Genomic DNA, 22337 nt, shown 5'->3' on the forward strand with positions numbered 1-22337 from the left:
GTCCACATGGGGGCAGCCATCTTTGACCACATGGGGGTGGCCATCTTGTGTGTTGGAGTGATGGTCAATTTGCATATTACTCTTTTATTAGATAGGATTGCCTCTACCTATAGGTCCTTCCTTTCCCGTATCCTGGGGTCCCTGTCCCAGAGGCAACTGTTGTCCTTAATCTAGTGGTATCATTGGCTCACTGTCCCCACATATGCAGAGATATGTCCTATTTCCCTTGGATATATACCTATGAATGGAGAGAATGGCATTTTATCTATTGTATAAGGTAGGGATCTGATTTCATTTTTTTCATATGAATAACTTACTGTCTTGTCACAATTTGTAGACTGGTTCATCATTTACCCACTACACTGTGATGCCAGCTATGTCCATGTGAGCCAGTTTCTAGACTCGCCATTACCTTCCATTATTCAAGTTTTTCTATTCTCTATGACAGCAATTTTCAACTGGTGTGTCGTAAGAATTTTTAAAACATACAATTCCCGACTATGTAATCAGGGGCGTCACCTCTTTTCCCTTAGATTGTCAAATAAAAAAATGACAGCTAAGGCAGTGGTTCTCAACCTTCCCTCAACCTTCCTAATGCCGTGACCCTTTAATACAGTTCCTCATGTTGTGGTGACCCCCAATTTCATTGTGACAAATTGAACATAATTAAAGCATAGTGATTAATCACAAAAACAATATGTAATTATATATGTGTTTTCCGATGGTCTTAGGCGACCCCTGTGAAAGGGTCATTCGACCCCCCTCCCAAAGGGGTCACGACCCACAGGTTGAGAACTGCTGATCTAAGGGAAACACAACAATAGCCATCCTGTGTGAATCCCCTATCTTGAACCATATATATATAGATATATAGATAGATATAGATATATATCATATAATGGCATTGCATCTTATTGGTCACATTGCATAATAAGGTTGAATCTGATTGGTTAATTCTGAGTACCACAGATGTTATATAGGCACTTGATTTTTAAAAAATCACATTGGAGCATAAAGGGTAGGTAATTACTATTATTATTTTTTGTAAATCAATCAAAATAACACCTATTTTTGGTCGTCAGCAACTGATACAGTATTTTTTGATGTGCTGCAGAATTTTAGTAATTAATTTATGTATGCCATGAGATGAAAAAGGCTGAAAATCACTACTCTATGATAAAATTATACTGTGTTAATTTTAGTGACATTATTTTAGGTTCTAATATGTGGTATGGAATGTCATGCCACCTGTCTCTCCTCCTTTAGGAATCTCATGGTACTGTGTTCGTCCCTGTACACTTTAGATTCGGCTTGTCAAGTTTCTTGAAAGCTCTTGTTGAAATATTAATTGAACGTGCATTAATTAATGCTGTCAGTCATTTTGGGAAGAACTAATAAATTGAGACTTTCCAACACCCTGACACATCTCTCAGTTATTAGATCTTCTTTAATATCTTTCTAAAAGGCCTAGAGAGTACTGCACATCTTTTGGTAGACATTTCTGAGAATCCTATATTGTTATAGTTGTAAATGGTGTTTGATAATTTTTTGCTAGTGTGTAAAAATTACAAATGATTTTAACATTAATATTTTATTCAGACCCCTTTTAAACTCCTTTAGTATTTGGAATAATTTATACATACATTTTGCATTTTCTCTATAGACAGTCTAACATCCATGATTAAAAACAGTTTTGCTTTTGTATTTTTGGTCATAGAGTTATGCATATAAGTAGTGGTAGTAAGTATTCTTTTCTTCTTCCTGATTTTAAAAGAGCTATTTAAAACTTCACAATAAAGAATGAATAAAAAATGCTGAGATTTTGCTAACTACCTTTTATGTGGTTAAGAATGGTCTCTTCTATTTCCTATTTTGCTAGGAGTTTTTGTCTTGGAATTTTATCAAATGGTTTTCTGTGTATTGAGATAATCATAAGGCTTTTTAAAAAATACTTTAATGGAGTAAATCATATTATAGGTTATTTTCTAACATTACACCAATATTATGTCCTTTCCAATTCTTTCATGATGTATTATCACCGGATTCAATTTGCTAATAATTGTTGAGGTTGACCGAAGATTTTTCTTTTTTGAAGATGTTTTTTAATTGATGTTATGCTGACCTCATAATTTGAGTTGCGGAAAAATGCTTTTTCTATTCTCTGAAAGAATTAGTATCAGAGTGAGTTATTTGTTTCTTAAATACTTGGTGGAACTGGCCAATAAAGCCATCTGGCCTTGATATTTCATTTCTGGAAAGATTTTTGACTACTATTTAAATGTTTCTAATGGTTATAGGATGACTCATGTTTTCCACTTTTTTCTAGTCAGTTTTGGTAGATTTTTATAGCTTAGAGATTTTCCTTTTCATTTAAATTCAATATTTATTGGCATTTATAGATTTCAATAAATGGTAAGCTGCCCTTATATTCTTTGCTACTTGATGATTACATATTTTTATACTTTATTGGACTTGGTTTGCTCATTTATGTCTGTGTCATGAGTGAGTTGACCTATAATTTTTATTTCTCTTTGTATTTGTCATCCTTCAGTATCAATATTATAACTTCCGAAATAGTCTGAGAGTGTATTTATCTTTCTCCATTCTTTGGAAAAGTTTGTAAAAGACTAGAATTATCTGTCTCTTGGGAGACCTTTTTTAGAACTCACCTGTAAAATTATTTGAGTTTAATGTTTACTTTGTGGGGATATTTTAAACTATTTTTTCAGTTTCTTCAGTTTGTTTAGTTGTTCTACTTCTTTTGACATTTTATATTTTCATAGGGATCTATTTCACTTAGGTTCTTCAATTATTGGCATAATATTTCTATGGTACTATCTTATTATCTTTTTAATCTATGATGGATCCATAGTATGCCCTTTTTAAAATTTAATATTAAAATTTTATTTTAATTTATTTTATTTTGTCATTATATTACTTTTCTAGATAATACTGTCATAAGTTTATTTTTATCCCTAATATTAATTTGTGTTTTCTTTCTTGTTTTTAACAGTCTTATCAGAAATTGTTCTATATTACCAATGTCTTAAAGTGGTTGCCTACTTTTTAAAAAATTAAACTTTTAAAAGCACATAACATGTTAGGGCTACATATTTCCTTTGCTTGGCTCCATCCTTCAGGATTTGATAAGTTATATTGTCTGCTTGATAATTATTCTGCTCACTATTTCTGTGTATTCTTGCTTCTCCTCAGTTCTGGAAAATTCTCAGTTGCTATAGTTTTATATCTTCCCTCTGTCTTTTCTCCTTCTGGGACTCTAGACATGTAATAGATCTTCTTATTTTACCTTTCATAACTTTCAATATCTCATAGTTTTTATCCTCTGATATTACTGTGCTGCATTATCGGTGGTTTATAAAAACCTCTCTTCTGTTTCACCACTTCTTGCTTCTGCAACATTGAAACTTAACTCATTTATTCTACCTTTTATACAAAAAATTCTTTGCTGCAAATTGTGTTTGGTTCTTTCTCAAATCTGGCCATATTTGCTTAATCTCTCCTGGTTTATTCATTTATGATTCCATCCTTTGTTTCTTTAAATATTTAATACATGTTTATTTTATGTGCTTTTTCTGATAATTCTGATATCTGAAGTGCTGGCCAGGGGAATCTGTCTGTGTTGACTCTTATCAGTGGTGGTTTTCTTCTGGGTTTAGTAATTTTTGAATATGATCTCATTTTTGGTTTATCTTAATTTATGGGAAACTTGGAGACATTCAACTGCAGGACCTTTTCTGAGAAGGGCATTTGTTTTAGCTTCAGGTGGGCATTGATAACACTACTGATCTGGAACCACTTTGGCCTATTACGGGCTCTCTGACTTAATCCATGGCATCATGTTCAGCCCCATATTCCTTCCTCCTGAAGGTGCAATGCAAATAAGGGCATTTGCCCTCGGATACCTTGCCTTCTGACTGTGCTTACTGCTCTTCTTGTTTTTGGCACGTGCAGTTGTACATGTGTGTGATTTTTGTTTTGTTTTTCCCTTTGGATATTTCTCTTTCTATGAGCAGAGGAAGAGGAAAAATTATATTTATATGGAATCTAGTTATTTCATATCATGAGGGCCTCTCAGAATATCTGGCCTGCCGAGCTGCTTGACTTTTATGACTTTCCTATTCATAGTCTCTGCCCATTTTTTCATTTTTCACAACAAGGTTATTGCTGACATGGAGGCCCAAGTTCACAAGCTGAGAGAAGAGCTGATTAATGTGAACACACAGCGGAAGCAGCAGCTGGTAGAGCTCGGTCTTCTCCGTGAAGAGGAGAAGCAAAGGGCTGCCAGGGACCATGAGGCTACTGTCAGCAAACTGAAGGCTGAATCAGAGAAGATGAAAATAGAGCTGAGAAAGACTCATGCAGCTGAGACGGAGATGACGCTGGAAAAGGTAAGGTATCCACCTCGATGTTTTATAGACAAGTGAAACCCATGGCTGCCACTCTCACATTTCATCTCTGGAAGGTGGGGGAAAGAGAATTACTCTTCAAATTGTTCAAATGAGCAATTTAAGTATCTTTTTGTATTTCTAAGCAGCACTAAAATCATATATGGAATTTCCTAACTTTTTTTGTTGACTTTTTTTGAAGTAATTGCATAGAATATCCCATTCTGTATCAACTAAATACACACTGTGATACAACAATGTTATAATATTGTCAAATATTATACTGGTTAGGAATGCTGGGGCTGTAGCCCTGAATTTTTTTGAGACTAAGTGTCAGATATTTTCCAGATTGTCTAATAATTATTTCTAAATGTTACAGTTTTTAGAAGTGTAACATACATGATGGCATATTTTCCCAGATTGATATTTCAGATTGGGAAAAGATTTAAAATTATATATTTTTGAAATAAATGTCAGTATAATATTGACATATTTGCGGTTGACTTATCTTCCAGGAACAATCTCAAATATTCTTTCTTTTGATGTTTTGGAAAAGTGTAAATCTTTTAATTGGGTAGTAAATGTGAATTGTTCTAAGTATAACAAATGTAAATCGTCCCTTGAGTTTCTTAAGGCCAATCTATACCTTGGGATAAAGAACTTGAAAAGTGTAGCTGAAGAATCTTCTAATTCTGTTTAATTTTCCTCTCTTCTTTGTCTTTAAATAATTTTAAACCTTCATAGCGTATACAACACCGTGCTAGGCACTACTCCATTGATGTTACATGGAGAGAGAACCCAAGGTGCTTACTTTGTAGTAGCTAATTTTATCTGAGAGTCACATTTCAGCCAGCTTTGCCCTTAGCAGCATAGCTCTGAGCCAAAAAATATATAGGAAAATGTCCCTAAAGAGGTGGGAGGGAGCCTGGCTTCTTGGAGGAACAGCAAGGAGGCCACTGTGGCTGGAAATGATGATGGAGGAGGAGGACGAGGTGGAGGTGGAAAAGGAAGGAGGAGGAGATGAGGTTAAGGACAAACCCTCAGAGGTGGACCAGGCCCTGTAGGTGTGTCTGGGCCTTTAAAAGGGCTTTGCTTTGACTCTCCTTGAGTAGAGGAGGCTTGACAGGTTTTGAGCAGAGGTGTGACATCTGATTCACCTTTGAAAGGATCTCTCTGCCTGCTAACGCTGAGAATAGACTGAATTGAGGGCAAAGAAGGAAGTAGAGAGACTAGTTTAAAAGCTATTGCAAGAATTTAGACAAGAGATGATAGAGGCTTGGGCCTCAGGCAGTAGCAGTGACGGTGGTAAAAACTGATCAGATTTGGGTAATGTTCTGAAGGTACATCTGGCCAGATTTCTTGTTGGTTCAGGTGGAAACAGAGGGGGAGAGAGAGAGCAGTTAAGAATGTTTCCAAGGTGACTGGCTAGAGCCAGTGGACACAGGAGTGACCCTTCGCTGACGGGAGGAAGACTGCAAGAACGACAGGTTGGGCTGTTTGGGATGTGTTCCAGTTGAGATGCCTTTTATATATCCGAGGGAGGATGTTAGTGATAATTCCATCAAAGCAGTACAAAATGATAGTATTTTGATGCTAAAATATACAGTTTCAGGAAGTAGGGATATTTCCCTATGTGGAATAGCTTTAGTCCTCTGACAATAGCAAATAAAAGAGGGACTAATGGAGAATGAAAGTGATGTTGCAGGGACCTTTCTGGTAATTCTTACACACACCTCTCCTTGACTTCAGTCATATCTGCCATCAGTTCAAAATAATTCTAAGTAAATGGTCTTGAATGGCACAGATACCAGTGCAGCTCAGTTTAAGAAATTTGGACATACCAAAGCCAGACTCATAAAACATAAAATTTAGCCCTGCTGGTGGGGCTCAGTGGTTGAGCATAAACCTATGGACCAGGAAATCAAGGTTCGATTCCCAGTCAGGGCACACGTCCTGGTTTTGGGCTTGATTCCCAGAGTGGGGCGTGCAGGAGGCAGCCTATCAATGATTCTCTATCATCATTGATATTTCTCTCTCTCCCTCTCTCTCTCTCCCTCTCTCCCTCTCTCCCCATACAATTTAGGCCTTGATTTTTCTGTATTGTATATTCACATTTTAAATGTTTTAAATGTTTCTTTTTAATTGATAAAATTTTTCAAGTATAGGTTTATATGTATTGCTAATTGATAACAAAAGCATAACATTAGAAATCCTGGGTAATTCATTTGGCAAATATTTCTGGAAGATTTCCTATATCTCAGAAAGGCATTATCCCAAGCACTGTGGGGACACACAGAAAAAAAGGAAAAAGTGGCACTGTCTTCAAGTAGATTCTAAAAAGCAGCGACTGCAAGACACATACACACAATTGTAATGTGAGGTAGAGTATGGATTGGGGGAGAATTCTTTTCTGTTAAGGCAACCAGGGAAGATTAACTGGAAGAGATGTCACTTGAACTGAACATAAGTAGATATGTAAGATGGCATTCTAAGCCAAAGGAACAACAGTAGGAGCAAACAGAACCGTGCACATGTCATAGAGGTCAGTCAAGCAGAGTGGTTGTGATGAGGCTAAGAGACAGCTAGAAATCCTTGCAAGTCTCCAAAGCTGTGATAAGCCTATGGCTTCACTGTGGAAACAGTACGAAGCTACTGAAGATTTTGAGGAAATGAAGTGTCAATAGCCAAGTGATTATTAGGAAAATCTGTCAGTGTTGGCAAGCTGCCATAGCAGGGAAGTAGTTGGTGGGGACCTGATTAATTCAGGTCCCTGAGGACACACTAGAGGTGTACGAAGGTTGTGAGCATACAGCAGTGAGGATGAGGAGACATGCTTGAGAAGCATCTCAGAGATGGCATTGATTAGAATGGTTAAGTATAAATCGACCCTTAATCATTTGGGAATGTAGGAGGACTTTCTGATTTCAGGAAGAAAAGATTAATTCAGTTATGGACATGTTGAGTTGGAAATGCCATCACTACATCTAGCTGTGATGTTCATTTGCTATTGAAGGAACATTTGTGGGGAATCATAAGAGAAGGCAGGACCAGAAAACCCTCTCTGTAGGAGTCACCTACAAAGAGGGCCTGTTCAGGAGGGGAAATAGAAAACAGTGGTGAAGAAAGAGCTTCAGTTAAGAGTCTGGGAGAAAATAGTCAAGGAAGGGTCATCAAGGTAAAAGGAATATGAGAAGAATGAGTTTCCATGGAAATAAAGGAAGAGAATATTTAGAAAGGAGTATTTTCAAGAATGTGACAGAGAATCAGGAGGGATAAGGGTGGAGGAAAGGTCACAGGATTGGAAACTAAGAAGTCATTGATAATCTTGGACAAAGCACTGAAAATGATAGTGTGGACAGAAACATGGTTGCAAAAGGTAAGTGAGAGAGTAGGGAGGAAGTGGGGATTCATGAATACTCTATTGTTGTTGGGTTTTTTTGAAAATTTGATATTAAAAGGGAGGTGGAGTCCCAAAGAGCAGCAGGAGTTAAGGATAATATCTTTTTAGGCTGAAAATGTCTTGAAATACAGGAGAAAGAACTGATGGAGAGGAAGAGCTTAATGATGCAAAGAACCAGGGGTAATTGATCTGAGAGATGAGGGTGTGAATGAAATTACCAGCTCAGGTTGACCCTCTCCCCTTGGCTACAAGGATCCAGCCACAGAAGACATTGGTCTGTTTCTGGACCCACCTTGCTCTCTCCTGCCTCCAGGTCTTTGCACCTGCCACCCCTCTGCCTAGAATGTTCTTCTCCATGACTTTCCATGGCCATCCACCCTCCTCATCAGTCTGCACTTCTCAGTGTCCTTCCCTGACCTCTGTATCTCAAGTCTTGCCTACGTCTACCATCTTACCTTTTCCCATTGTCTTCAAGGCTCATCTCACTATCTGAAATAATCTTTTAATTTTTCACATATTTATTTTCTATTTATCCCATTGGGACTAAGCTCCATTAGCAGGACCTTGTCTATCTTGTTCATTTCTGTCCTGCTAGTGTCTAGAAAGACACTAGCCCTGGCAGTGTAAGCCTGCAAGGACGGAGTGCTCCTGAATTGAACAGAGAACAGAAGTCATACAAGAAGCTAGAAATGAGGTTGAGCATAGTAATTTTAACTGACGTGGATAAAGGTTTATCAGAATGTGGGGGCTTGGCAAGGAAAGTCTAGAGCCCTACGTGGGCTGGTGGTTACCACCATGAGTTTTGTTCTTGCTGGGTTGATGAAATGAGCCAACCCCAAAGTCCATATGACAAAATTGTAAGTGCTGGGTTCTTGATATGAAGATTAATTTGTATTTTGGATGATAAATGGTTTTACTTAACTAATAAAAGGAGTTTAGCCATTTCTAAATGCAGTGAAGACCTGGACATGGGTGCCCTGAAAACAGTCCTTGTTAAATATTTGTTTCTAAAGCTCCAGGATCATGGGTGGGGCCTGGTTTAAAGGAGGCATTCATAAATGCTGTGTGTGAATGAAAGAAGGATGCTGCACTGAGAAATCCAGTATAGCCTCTGTGAATGATAATACGGATAAATAAAAATATTGTATTGATTTACTCAAATTTGATTTTAACCATTATAAATATTTTAGGTAGGATAAAATTTATCTTTATAGTCAAATATTTATTTGTTTTTTAATGTTGTAATTTCCTCCATCTTACGTAATAAATTAAACACATAGCATCAATTTTTTTCCCATGTGGTTTGAATTTTTGGTACACAAACTAGACATTTGAGTTCTTATTATAAAAATTTAAATTAGCACTAATAGGTGGTAGGTAATTCTGTTGCTAGACTATTTTGTAATTGTGCGTCTTACTTGAATTCTTATTGTACCTTATAAAAGACTTAATGTTTTACCACGTTTAAATAAATCTGAAAGTTAAAGTGTTTGCTAGCAGTTCAAAAGCCAATCAGAATCAAGGGGGTTCTATTATTTATATATGTAAAAGGCTAATATGCCAAGTGTCCCCTCAGGAGTTTAACCAGGAGACCGGGAGTTTGATCGCTCGCTATGACATGTGCTGACCACCAGGGGGCAGCGCAGAATGAAGGAGGGCCCCAGCCAGCAGCCAGCAGCCAGGGAAGGAAAGCCCTGGTCGGCAGCTGGAAGGCCCCAATCGACCCTGATCGCAGGCCAGGCCTAGGAACCAGACCTGTACACAAATTTTGTGCACCGGGCCTCTAGTTAAGTATAAAATTAAGGTTCAAAGAGGAAAGGAGAATGAAGCCAGAATAATAAATAATCTAATTAACACCCCCTGTGGTATGGGCTGTTCCAGCAGCCTTGCAGTGTTCAGGTTATAAAAGATTTCCTAAGCCCAGGTCCTCTGTAGGTTCTGCCAGTGGCGATTTAGCCCGAGATGATATGTTTCGTAGCTCTGAGGTAAGAGAAACATGAAATACCTCCCCAAGGTAGAAATTCTGAAATAGGGAATCCCAGAGAATAAATGGTTGACATTTGCATCACTAACGCTGCTTTTCTAGTCTTTTCAAATCTTTTTCAACCAAATCAAAACAAGATCCATAAAATATGAACCTTTGAAAAATTAAAGAACAGTACTGAGTGTTGGCAGTGGGTAGTTTTCAGAAGACTGATGAAAACATTGGTATTTAAAATGTGCCATTGTTTAAGAAATATATTCAGCTATTTTAAAAATAAATTTTCTTGAAATAGAAGATATTTTAGAACACATGGAAGAGAATACTGTAAAAGTCTCTTGTTATTACCATCTCCCAGAGAAAACCAGTAGTAACCATTTGACGTGAATGTAAAATAGCTGTGTTAACTGAGATCATAATAACTAAACTGTTGTGTCTTTTACTTTTTTAAAAGTTATGCTAAGAATTATACCTATGCCATTTGAAATTCTTTGAAAATATAGTCTTCATTGTTTCATGATATTCCATTTTATTAATGTAGCATACTTGATTGAGGTGTTCCTTTATTTTTAAGAGTGAAGTTGAACATTTATAACGGATTTGTTTTTCACATTTCATTTTCTGGAGTTGCCAGTTTTCATTCTTGGTCAGTTTCTCTTCTGTTGTGTGCTAATGTTTTCCTCATCACCTTTCTATAAACTCATTTTATATTTAGAATAAAAGTCTTATCTTTGTGGCAAATATTTTTTGATATTTGCCTTTTAATTTTATCATTTTATTTTATGATACACACAAAAATTTCCATTTAGTGTAATCCTTTGCTAGTTCTTTATTATAAGTAGTAGTGTGGAGCCTCACAATTTGATATTTAAAAACATGAATACATCAAACATTTTCTACCCTGTGCTTTACTAAGTAAAAAGCTTTTATGAAACTGACATAGCATTTACCGGCTTGGGTTCCCGGTCTGTAATTTGAATGGCTTGAAGGGGCTCTGCCAGCCTAAAGTCGTTGGAAGGCTTTGAGCAACAACTCAGCATCTTTTTCAAATGTAAGGAAAGCTCTACATGGCATAATTATTCACAGCTAAGGTCACAGGAACTGCTTAAACCTTTGAAATTTATAATTAAAGGATTAATATGAAGACATTGTCATTTTGGCTTAAAATGGATTTTTAATCTCAATTCTGTTCTTTTTACTTTGATCTTTCCCTTTGCTAAAAATATAAAATGTTATATCCTTAAACATTTTAAGTTAAATGTTGTCCTCAAAGAGTTTAGATTTATACAAATTGATTGACAAACAACATCCAGTATAGTTTTACAATATTCCGCACAAAACTTCAAATGGCCATTTTCCTCCGGGTGTATAAGCCACAGCTTGATATAATGGACTATAATGATACCTCTAAACATAAAAACAAATTAACTGACAATAGGAAAAACATGCACAAATGACAACTTGGGAAAGTTTGGGTGTGTACACGTTTTATACCAAGGAGTGGTACGATCTGACTTGGGCTGAGATCATTCTAGTTGTGTGAGAACGAAGGAGGAAGCCCAGGACGGGCATTGCAGGGATCCGAGTGCGAGGTGCCGGTGGCGTCGACCAGAATGGCACCAGTGGAGGTGGTCAGATTCTGGATATATTTTAAAGTTGGAGCCAACTTGGCTTTCGGATGGGTTTTGACATGGGATGTGAGATCAAGAAAAAGCAAGCCAGGGAGAAGCTCAGACACGGGGAGATATGAAAATCCGCTACTTCATTTCTCTATGGGATGGGATTATATGTGACTTTTACACTGTATTGTTCAGTCCCTTCTAAATGTTCTATATTTTAACCACTTTGTAAACTAAACAGGAATGTACAAAAGTCACCATCTAGTTATGTTGTTGTCCTGGCCCTGAGCCCTAAGCATCTTCAACTTCTCTCCCCTTTTCTGTCCCTGGAGGATCAGAGATGCAGAGAAAAGGATGTGCATTGGCTGACATCAGAAACTGAGCAGCGTGATTGTGATGTCATCTGTCCCTGCTCACCCCTACTGGAGTGGGAGGGCCCTCAAATACCCTACCCCCGGCCCTAGGCACTCTTCTATCAGGGCGGGGAGGCTGAGCCCTCATGAGCATCCCAGAGAAGCAGGTCTCACTGGCCGCAGCCAGCTCAGGGGCTCTCATCCTTGCTTCTGCCACCTCTATGGGGGCCAGAGGGCATGTGGACCCCGCTGACTTTAGACTACTCCTCTCACACGGAAAGCCAAGCCCCAGGTCTGATGAGAACGAGAGGAGAAAATAGTAATGACCTCGAAACACGGCAGGCTGGTAGTCTGGGGCCCCTGAGGGACACAGGACCATCTGGCCTCACAGAGAAGGTAAGACTGAGACCCCTGTGTGCTCTTGAGACAGGGGTCTTTCTAAACATCTCGCCTCATTGCTGGGCTGGAGTCAGCACTGGCAGTGTGAAAACAGCCTCTACCCTCAAAGAGGTTTATGTTGATGGTCAGGGATAATGGAACAAACGAAACTGATTGCATTGAACTGAAATTAGAGTCATTGTCTCCATCTGGACCTCATGCCCTGGGAAACACCCAGGAAGGTGTCGGGAAGTAAGTGGGGAGGGGTAGAATCAGGCACAGCTTTCTGGACAAGGTAGATTGTAAGCTAATCGCATTGCCCTCCCTTGCTTAGGAACTTACAAAGTGCCCTTGCCCACAACAAAGTGAGGTTGCCCAGCTCTCTAGCTTTCTGGCCAAGCATTTGCACAATCCCATTTCTCCTCTTCTGCCTTTCCTTTTTTCTCCTTACTTATTTTAATTAATATTTTAGTTTACAGTTTAGTGGCATTAAGTACATTTAAATTGTGCAACCATCACCACCATCCATCTCCAGAACTTCTTTCATCTTGCAAAACCTAAGCTGTACCCATTAACACTAACTCCCTATTTCCTCCTCCTCCCAGCCCTGGGCAACCACCATTCTTTCTATCACTATGTATTTGATTACTCTAGGTACGTCATATGAGTGGACTCAAACAAGATTTGTCTTTCTGTGACTGTATTATTTCACTTAGCGTAATGTCTTCAAGGTTCATCCATATTGTAGCATGTGTCAGCATTTCCTTTTTAAAAAGGCTGAATAACATTTCATTATGTGTATATAAGACGTTGTTTATCCATGCATCCCATCAATGGATGCTTGGGTTGCTCTCACCTTTCGACTATTGTGAGTAATGCAGATATGAACATGGGTATACAAATACCTCTTTGAATTCCTGCTTTATACCCAGAAGTGAAATTGCTGGATCACATGGTAATTCTATTTTTACGTTTTTGAGGAACCCGCCCTACTGTATTCCATGTCGCTGTGCCATTTATATTCCCACCATCAGTGAACCAGGGTTCCAATTTCTCCACATCATTGCCAACCGTCATTTCAGTTTCAACCGTTGTTTCAGTTTGTTTTGTTTGTAGAATAACCATCATAATGAGTATGAAGTGTATCTTCTGCCTGTCTCAATTGCCCGCCCCCCCTCCCCCAGGTACAGTCTGTGCTGTGCCCACTCCGGAGGCTCCTTTTCCTTGTACAGGCTGTAAACACTCCGTTTAGGGCTTCACGTGTTTTCTCTCTGCCTGGAAGACGTGAGCTCATCTTCCTCACTCAAAACCGTCCCCTGTCCCCGTCAAAGAAATCATGCTCTTTCCTGTGCTCAGTAACTCTTCATTCATCCCTCTCTTTTTAAAACATTTTTTGCATATAATTTGCATATAGATTATATATAATTCTGTAAATGTTGACAAACTGTCACCACAATCAAGAATAAGAAGTGTCCCATCACCACAAATATGTCTCCACTCCTCTGTTGTCAGCCCCATTTACCCCCCTGGCTCTAACTCCTGGCGGCTACTCGTCCATTTTCTGTGACTGTAGATTTGCCTTTTCTGGAATATATACGAAATGAATCATTCAGTATATGACCTTTTGAGTCTGTTTTCTTCCCCTTAGCATCATGCATTTAAATTCATCCATTGTTGTGGGCATGAGTAGTCCATTATTTTTTATTGCTAATAATATTTCATTGCATGGATGTACCAAAGTTTATCCATTCTCTAGCTGGAAATATTTGGGTTGTTAAACATTCATATAAAGGCTTGGTGTGAACATAAATATTTTTATTTCACTTGGGTAAATAGCAAAGAGTGGGGTTGCTAAATTGTATGCTAAGTATATTTTGACATTTATTAGAAATTGCCAAACTTTTTCCAAAGTGGCTGTATCGTTTTCCATTCCCATCAGCAATGTATGAGCCCCAGGTGCTCTGCATCCTCATTGGCACTTTATATTGTCGTGTCTAGTGTTATTGTAGCCACCCTAATAGGTTGTATTTAATTGCATGTGCATTTCCCTAATAACTAAGAATGTGGAGCATCTTTTCATATGTGTATTTGTCATCTGAATATCTTTGTTGGCATAGTGTTTATTTAAATGTCTTCCAATTTTATATTTAGTTGTTTATTGTTATTGAATTTTGAGGGTTCTTTATATATTCTAGATACAAGTCCTTTAAAAGATAGCTGATTTGCAAACACTTTCACAGTCAGTGGCTTAACTTTATTCTTTTAACAATATCTTTCAAAATGCAAAGGATCTTAATTTTTATGTTTAGTTTATGTGTCTCATGACATATAAATGATTTTTTAAAATAATAATATACACAAATATATGATAGCAAAGTGATAGATATTTTTAAATGCCTTTTTTTAAGATACATTCTTCTTATTCTAGGCTCCATATTAATCATTCTTTCTAAAAATCAAAATTATTTTAAATGTTTTAAAATAATACAGCTTATGCATATATTCTAAATATTGCATTGAATCAAGAGCCTCTAGTACTTAAATATTGCAAAATTTTTGCAATTACAACAGTATAGAGATCAGGCCAAAAATATACAAAAGCACGTGTGCAGTTGTCTGTATGGAAAATGCAATACTTAATAAATAATAATCCAAGAATTAACTCTGTGTTTCACGTACTCACAACTATCAACCTACTTTTGCTCCATCCTGTATTTCTCCCACACACATATTAAAAACTTGGTAAAAAAAATTAAACTATTGTTTATGATGTCATTTGCAGTGAATGAATGACCTTTTTAAAATACATAATATTTTGATAGTTGAGTAGTTTTTATTAAAAAGTATTGGAATCCTTATATTGTGTAGAAAAAAATATCTTTGTAACTCCCATGTTTTAAATTATATTCCTCCTAAAATATTTTATTTCCTTTGATTCATTACATCTTTATAGTATATTTTGAACTTTTTATTCTGATTTGTAACTGTTTCTCTCTTCCCCTGTGTATGTGTATTTAAAGCCTGAGATATATGCCCCAAAATGTTACTAATATGTATACATATACATATATCCACAATTTAGAGTATGCTATTCAATTTCAATAATAGTATAGGCTCTATCATTGCACGGATGGCTAAAACACCAGTTAAGCACCCAGGTGTTGAGTACTAATATTTTTTTTTGTAATTTTCAGAATGTATTACAAATTATTATTGAAAAAAAAGAAAAGCTAGATTTTTAAGTGTGTGCAGATGTGAATTTTGGCTAACAAAACTGTTGTTAATATTCATCTATGGTATTTTCTTGGCAAAGAAAATGGACATTTGTTCCCACTGCGTGAGTCTAACATCGCTGGACATCCTAGAGCACTCTAAGGAGGCAACCCTGGGTCATGGAAAATAGCTCATGAAACATCAAAATCTTTGACTCTTACTTGTGACAGTTGCTTTGTTATACATTTCATATTATTATCAAATAAGGAATTTTAACAGATTTTAAATGAGCTTTTAAAGATTTATAATTTAGGCCTATGTTTTTATTAATTATTATAATTCTAATATGTTTATTCAACCCAGATGACTTTATTAAATTGAAGGCTGTATCATATTTTAGAGACTTCCTAAGAATAAGAAATTACTAGAATTGTCACACCTAGATCATAACTAATGGTCCATTTGGTGTCTAATAACACAAAGGAGGAATAAATGGGGGATGAGAACTTCCAAGTCTAGTTTCCTTAATAATTTGTGGGTGAATGAGTCAACATCAGTGCAATAAGCATTTACTCTATACTTAACTCAGTGCTGGTCACAAAATGGAATGTAACTTTGTCCCTGCCTTCTGGAAGCTTTTATTATTGTGGTGACAATGAGAAATACAAGCATAAAGGAACTTTTAAAACTACATAACTATACATAATAAAATCCTAGAGTAGGGTCCAGTGCTGGAAACCTGAGGAGGTTTGTAGTAACCAGAGGCTGTTTTATGGAGGAGGTGGTCCTTGAAGTACAATGTTTGACTTGGCACTAGATATGAAGAATTTTCTCAAGCAGTCCAAGGGGATAAAATGGGAAACTAAGAGCTTAGGATGAATTGGGAGAATGTCAAACAGTAATTATAAAAACCCTACTTACAAAAAATACAGATGACATTTTAAAACGTTTTATTTTTAAACTTTGTGTTTACACATACTGAAAAGTTTCAAAAATAATGCAGAGAATTTCCATACATCTTTCCCTGAGCTTTCCTCCATACCAGCATCTTATTTATCCATAGTACAATCATTGTACTATGGAAATCAGCATCGGTAAGATGCTTTGTATTTAACTGGGTAGATAACTACAGACCTTATTTAAATTCCACCAGCTTTTCCACTAATCTTATTTAGTTGTTCTAGGATCCAATCCAGGATCTTATTTTGTGTTTAGTTGTCATATCTGTTTAGTCTCCTTCAATCTGTGATAGTTCCTCAGTCTTATCTTTCATTACCTTGACACTTTTGAATAGTACTACTCAAAACAGTTCTGTTTTGTAGAATGTTTCTCACTTTGGATTTGTCTAATGTTTTTTCTTAATTAGATTGAGGTTATGCATTTTTGGCAATAATACTCCAGAAGTGATATATTGTGCCTTTCTCAAGTGCCTTTACCTCATGGTTGCACAGCTACAAGTTGCATAGGTTCTCCAAACCTATGCTAGCAATTGTTTTCTCCCCATGCCATTAACTGGCTGATCTAACCATCTGTTGGCTCAATAAAGTCGCCATGAGCAAAAGATAGAAGCTCCTGCTTCACAAGATAATTGGTTTTATGAACCAGTTCATGCAGCTTACCACGTTCCTCATTCCCAACTAGACTGCAATTTGGGTTCCTAGCTCCTCATTACCCACAACTTTCATTCACCAGCCACCTTACCTGTGTTTCATATTTCTGCCTTGATTGGCGTCTTTGAATATTTGGTATTTCAGCTCTTATTTGATCACTTTGGATTTGATCTCAGATCCACTCAACTTAATGGAATCCTCTTCATATGCCTTTTTGAGCAGAATTATTGGTCCGTTCCCTGGACAAACACTAGACCTTTCCTGGTGTTCCCATATAGGATGATTGAGGAGTAACCCTGCTATGCTGTCCTGCCAGTCACCTGGGTTCTGCGGTGTCAGAGCGGATGTCCTCCCATACGTCGTCTCATTATGTGAAATTCACATGCTGGATTTTCACTTTGTGCTTTAGTTTGCACTATCAATTTTTTATTTTGTATGAATAATTCTTATTTAATAATAGGTTTAGAAAAACAATGTTTCCTTTTTTTAATATTAAGGTTAAAAACAAGCTTTTACCCTGCATAAATTCTAAAGTTTTATACATTTATCTTTAAAAGACATAACTCCTCTTTTTTAAGCTTTGCATTGATGTGTGTAGAAAGTTCTGCCTGTGTAAAGAGCTGCACTTGAAAGTCACTTTGACTTTGGGAGCTGCCAGGTTGCCTTGCATTGTCTTTGGAGATTAGGGATGCTTGCTTGGAAGGCTGCCTTTTTCCTACATAAAACTGAAGTTCTGTTGTTCCATTGTAACATTTTATGTTAATCTGATTGGTTCCTCGTGGACATAATATATAGCAGGAACCAAAAAGCCTATCCTATATAATAAAAGGCTAATATGCAAATGACCGAACGGATGGAACAACCAGTCACTATGATGTGCACTGACCACCAGGGGGCAGACACTCAATGCAGGAGCTACCCCTGGTGGTCAGTGCGCTACCACAGGGGGCTCACGGCTGGCAAGCGCAGCAGCGATGGCGGGAGCCTCTCCCAACTCTGAGGCAGCCCTAGGGAGCACTGAGCCCAGCTTCTGGCTGAGAAGCACTCCCACAGGGGCTCACAGCTCACGGCTGGCGAGCGCAGCAGCGGTGGCAGTGGCAGGAGTCTCTCCGGCCTCCACAGCGGTGCTAAGGACTCCTTAGGGGATGTCTGACTGCCAGCTTAGGCCCGCTCCCTGAGAGGGTGCAGGCCGGGCTGAGGGACCCCACACCCAGTGCACAAATGTCATGCACTGGGCCTCTAGTAGTTCAATAAGAAAACTTCCAGTGGTAAATGGGTAGACCACTGCTTGGTAGCTCATGGTGTCCTTGTCTGCTGCCTGGAGAGATATGAAGGAGTTTTCTCTGGGCTCCTAAGGAACAGCAGAGCATTGAGCAGGTCTATTCCTTTCCTAGGCATGAATCATCTACAGGGTGAGAAAGCCATTTTTCCATGAAAATATCCTGGAAAACAAGATGTGTTTCAATAAGGAAAAGGTGCTTTTGATACGTATGATTATAATTGGAAAGAAGCAATGAAAAAAATATGTATTAATGGAAAGAAAACAAAAGTGGTTTTTACATATATTTTAGTAGTAAAATACCACTTCAGTTTACAGTTTCAGACCCAACATGAGGCATTTTGTTATTGCAGAAATTCCACTTAGCTTTCAGTTCTAAATAGGACATTGATAAAGTTAGGAAAATTAAAATTTTTTTAAAAAATATATTTTATTGATTTCTTACAGAGAGGAAGGGAGAGGGATAGAGAGTTAGAAACATCAATGAGAGAGAAACATCAATCAGCTGCCTCCTGCACACCCCCTACTGGGGATGTGCCCACAACCAAGGTACATGCCCTTGACCGGAATCGAACTGGGACCCTTGAGTCTTCAGGCTGACGCTCTATCCACTGAGCCAAACCGGTCAGGGCGGAAAATTAAAATTTTTTAACTTTAATTAAATAATGTTTTTCTTAAGAAATTTAAATTTTACTGGAAACACTATCTCACTCATATGACTTAACTTTCGTGGCTGTAACTTGTACTGATTAGACTGAGCAAAGCATATCCTACCCCAGATCATACTTGTTCATTGCAAAGATGGCATTAAGTACATTGACCCATTGATGAAAATCTTTAAAACCCTCAAGCCTCTTGCTTATTTTAAGAGCTCATCACTCTTCTCCTCAGACACCTGCCCATGGTTATGACCTAGAGCTCTTGCCAATCCAAGAACTGTGCCACCTTCAAAATCTTGGTTTTGGGCCTTCCATTCTCTCTACCTCTCCCCAGCCTTCATCTTTCTAACTCACTTAGTGTAGCATCCTCACTCCAAGAGATTTTTCCCCCAAAGGGACTTCCAATCCATTAATCTTACCATTTTCCACTTTACATCAACTTATGTCTTCATTTCCCAGATTAGATTTCATGGTCTATCAATGTAATTACTCCCTTGAACGACCCTCAACTTCCTTGTCCTTCTTTTCCTCCACTTTCCTTACTGTCAAAACCCAACCCTGATTAAACCAAATACTCTTGTACTCTACTCTTGTATCTAAACAGTTGAACATGGTTCAAAAGAAACACTTATGTTAACTGGTCTCACCTAACCTTAAAGCCAGAAAGCTTAAGTGGGCCCTCACACTAAATAGTTAATTCTTTTTCCCATAAGGAAATTTCATACCTCTTTTTCTTCTCAAACCTCCAACTGCCTTTTCATTCCTCACTCTTAGTTGGTGGCTTCTCTCTCACTAGAAAAGTAGAAGAGACAGAACTGTCTCATTATCCCACCCATACCCACCCTCCATCTGCATCTGTATCGATATATTCCCCTCCCCTCCGTTAGAGCGCATGGATACCTGACTTAAGGAAATGCCCTCTGTCTCAGGCCTTCTCTAGTGCCCTGCACTCCTCACCCCTCCTGAAGGACTTTTCTCCTTTAATTATCCATCCTTTCTCTTATATCAACATTCTTCTCTCTACTGTATTATTTCCAAAATCATAAAAGCATGCTGCAATATTTTAAAGAATTCTTTGATCACCCAGGCCAAATAATGTTGTGTTACACTGTGGTAACAAATTGACCTCAAAATCTCAGTGGCTTAAAGGTTTACTGTTAAGTTAAACCATATGTAAGTGCTGATTTTTAGATCTAAACTGGTTAATTATCAATAATTTCATGGGGTTAGCTAATACTTTCCCAGACTGTAAGTCCAATATTGTTCAACAGGAGGACGCCACGATCTTCATTGTGACCTCTCGAATGGTTTTGACACCATTGATCACCCCCTTTGATAGACTTCAGTCAGTTTACAAGTTAGGAGGAACTTCACACCCTCCAGGGTTTGTCCTACTGCACCTCCTTTACTGGCCCCATCTTATCTTCACTCTTAATGTCTTTTTATTCAGTCTCTTACTGGTCTTGTCCAGTCCCACAGCTTTGAATGCCATCTACGTGCTCATGACCTCCAGTCTGTATCTCTTGTCCTAGTCACCCTGAGCTCAGACTTGTGTATTCAACCCCTTCCCAGGCATCAGCCCTGACAGTCTAGTAGGAACCTCACACTTAACATTTCTGAAACAGAATTCTTGATCCCTCCCTCCCCCGCCCCAGTCTTCCGCAAGTCACCCAGTAAGACTCAGCATCATCTTCGACTCGTTTCTTTCTTTCAACTCCATTCGTTCTATCAGAAAGTCCTGCTGATTCTATCTTCAAAATACATCCTGCATCAGACCACTTGTCATCACTACTGCCATCACCACCCTACTCTAAAGCACCGTCAGCTCTTGACTGGACTGATACAGTAGCTCCCACCTGGTCCCTTGTCTTCACACTTGCTCTCTCTACGTCTTTTCATCACACATATTCCCCTATTCAAAAACCCTTCAGTGGCTCCTCATTGCTCTTAGAACAAATAGAAACTCCTTCACTGTGCTATGTGATGTGGCCTTGACTACCTCTCCAGTGTATCTCCTAATCCTCACCCCCTCAGCTACACAGATCTGGCAGGTGGCTTTCTTACCACTTATAAATAAGCCAATCTTGTTCCTACCTGAGGCCTTTACACTTACTTGTGCCCTTTGTTGGATCCCCCTACCCCCTCTCAGATATCCCAATGACCAGCTAGCTGGTCCCTGCCTAAATGTTAGAGTCCTTTATCACTTTCTGTCATTGTACCTTACCTTTTTCCTCCATACAACTTCCCACTTGTTGTTTATTATTAATTGACTTATTTATTCACTATTATTCCTTCTGTGCCTAGAACAGTGACTGGCACATAATAGACATCCAGTAAAAATGTGTTGAATTGATAGCTGAATGGCTGGATCTTTTTTTGTTTTTTTCAACTATAATGCCCCAATTAGACTGAAAAGATTTCATAAAGAATAATTCTTGGGCCTTGATTTCACCAAATAGTAAAACTGACATAAACACTTTAGCTCTCTGAAAACAGAATACAATACATTTTTTTTTCTGATTTTGTATTAGATATGATTTGAATGTATCCATATGCAGCTAAAAATTATGAAAGTAACATAGAACTAGTAAATATATGAAATAGGACAACTAAGCGGATAAAGAGAATGAAGCAGCTTCCACAGGCAGAAGACTGAGAGATTCTCTGATCAGATTCTCTAGTCCCATGAATGGGTTAATTCAGATTATTTTTTCAACAAAGTACTATTTAGGAGAATTTCAAAGAGACCATTTCAAGACAAATAAAAGAAAAGGAAAGCCTCATTTATCAGATGTTATTCAGGAAGAAAATATCCCACATGTCAGTTTCCACATAACTATGTATGTAATCCCTATGTATGTGTCAGCCCCTACATTTGGAAGGTTGTTTCTCTAACACACTCCCCTACTCTTCTAAACAAAAATGCTAAAGACGTCAACAACCCTTCCTGACAACTCGGCGGCATCACTGTGAACACTGGTGCCACACAAAAAATTCCCTGCAGTAAGTGTGCCCGCACTGTCATTCTCTCTCCTGTTCATAGTTCTCACTCTTCCTTTTTCTCTCAGTTATCACTTTATTCTGAGGGCAACTGCCTTCAATTTGTTGGCTGATTTTCTGCACCCAATAGCAGGGGCAAGGGCCTCAAGGCAGCTTCTAAATAATCCACATGATTGTTGCTAGAACTCTGACTTCTGGGCAAGTGAGGCATTACAGTGGTAGCACAAATAGCAAATGACATAAAATGCAGGCCAATGATGGTGATGGTGAGAGAGCTTTCATGACTCTTCCTCCCACCTAAAGATTGTTTGTACATTACCTGTCCCTGGCTACCTGGACTGTGGGCCTGACCTGGTGTGGGGCCTTAATGCTATTCTGTTAATAGCATGTTGGCGAGGTCATTCACATGTGGAATGACCATGGGTACCAGTTGCCATGC

The 22337-nt window shown here is 38.1% G+C and overlaps 1 protein-coding gene across 3 annotated transcripts in view; it reads left to right on the forward strand.

Moving 5' to 3' along the window:
• The window catches only part of CEP112 (centrosomal protein 112kDa), a 323660-nt gene that overhangs the window by 157737 nt on the left and 143586 nt on the right, over positions 1-22337 (forward strand). For all 3 annotated transcript variants that reach the window (XM_005858692.2, XM_005858691.2, XM_014532494.1), the window contains one exon: positions 4179-4409. In XM_005858692.2, the coding sequence (XP_005858754.2) occupies positions 4179-4409 (231 nt within the window). The remainder of the gene's footprint in view (positions 1-4178; positions 4410-22337) is intronic.

Source organism: Myotis brandtii, unplaced genomic scaffold, assembly GCF_000412655.1.
Source record: "Myotis brandtii unplaced genomic scaffold, ASM41265v1 scaffold120, whole genome shotgun sequence".
Classification (NCBI taxonomy): Eukaryota; Metazoa; Chordata; class Mammalia; order Chiroptera; family Vespertilionidae; genus Myotis; species Myotis brandtii.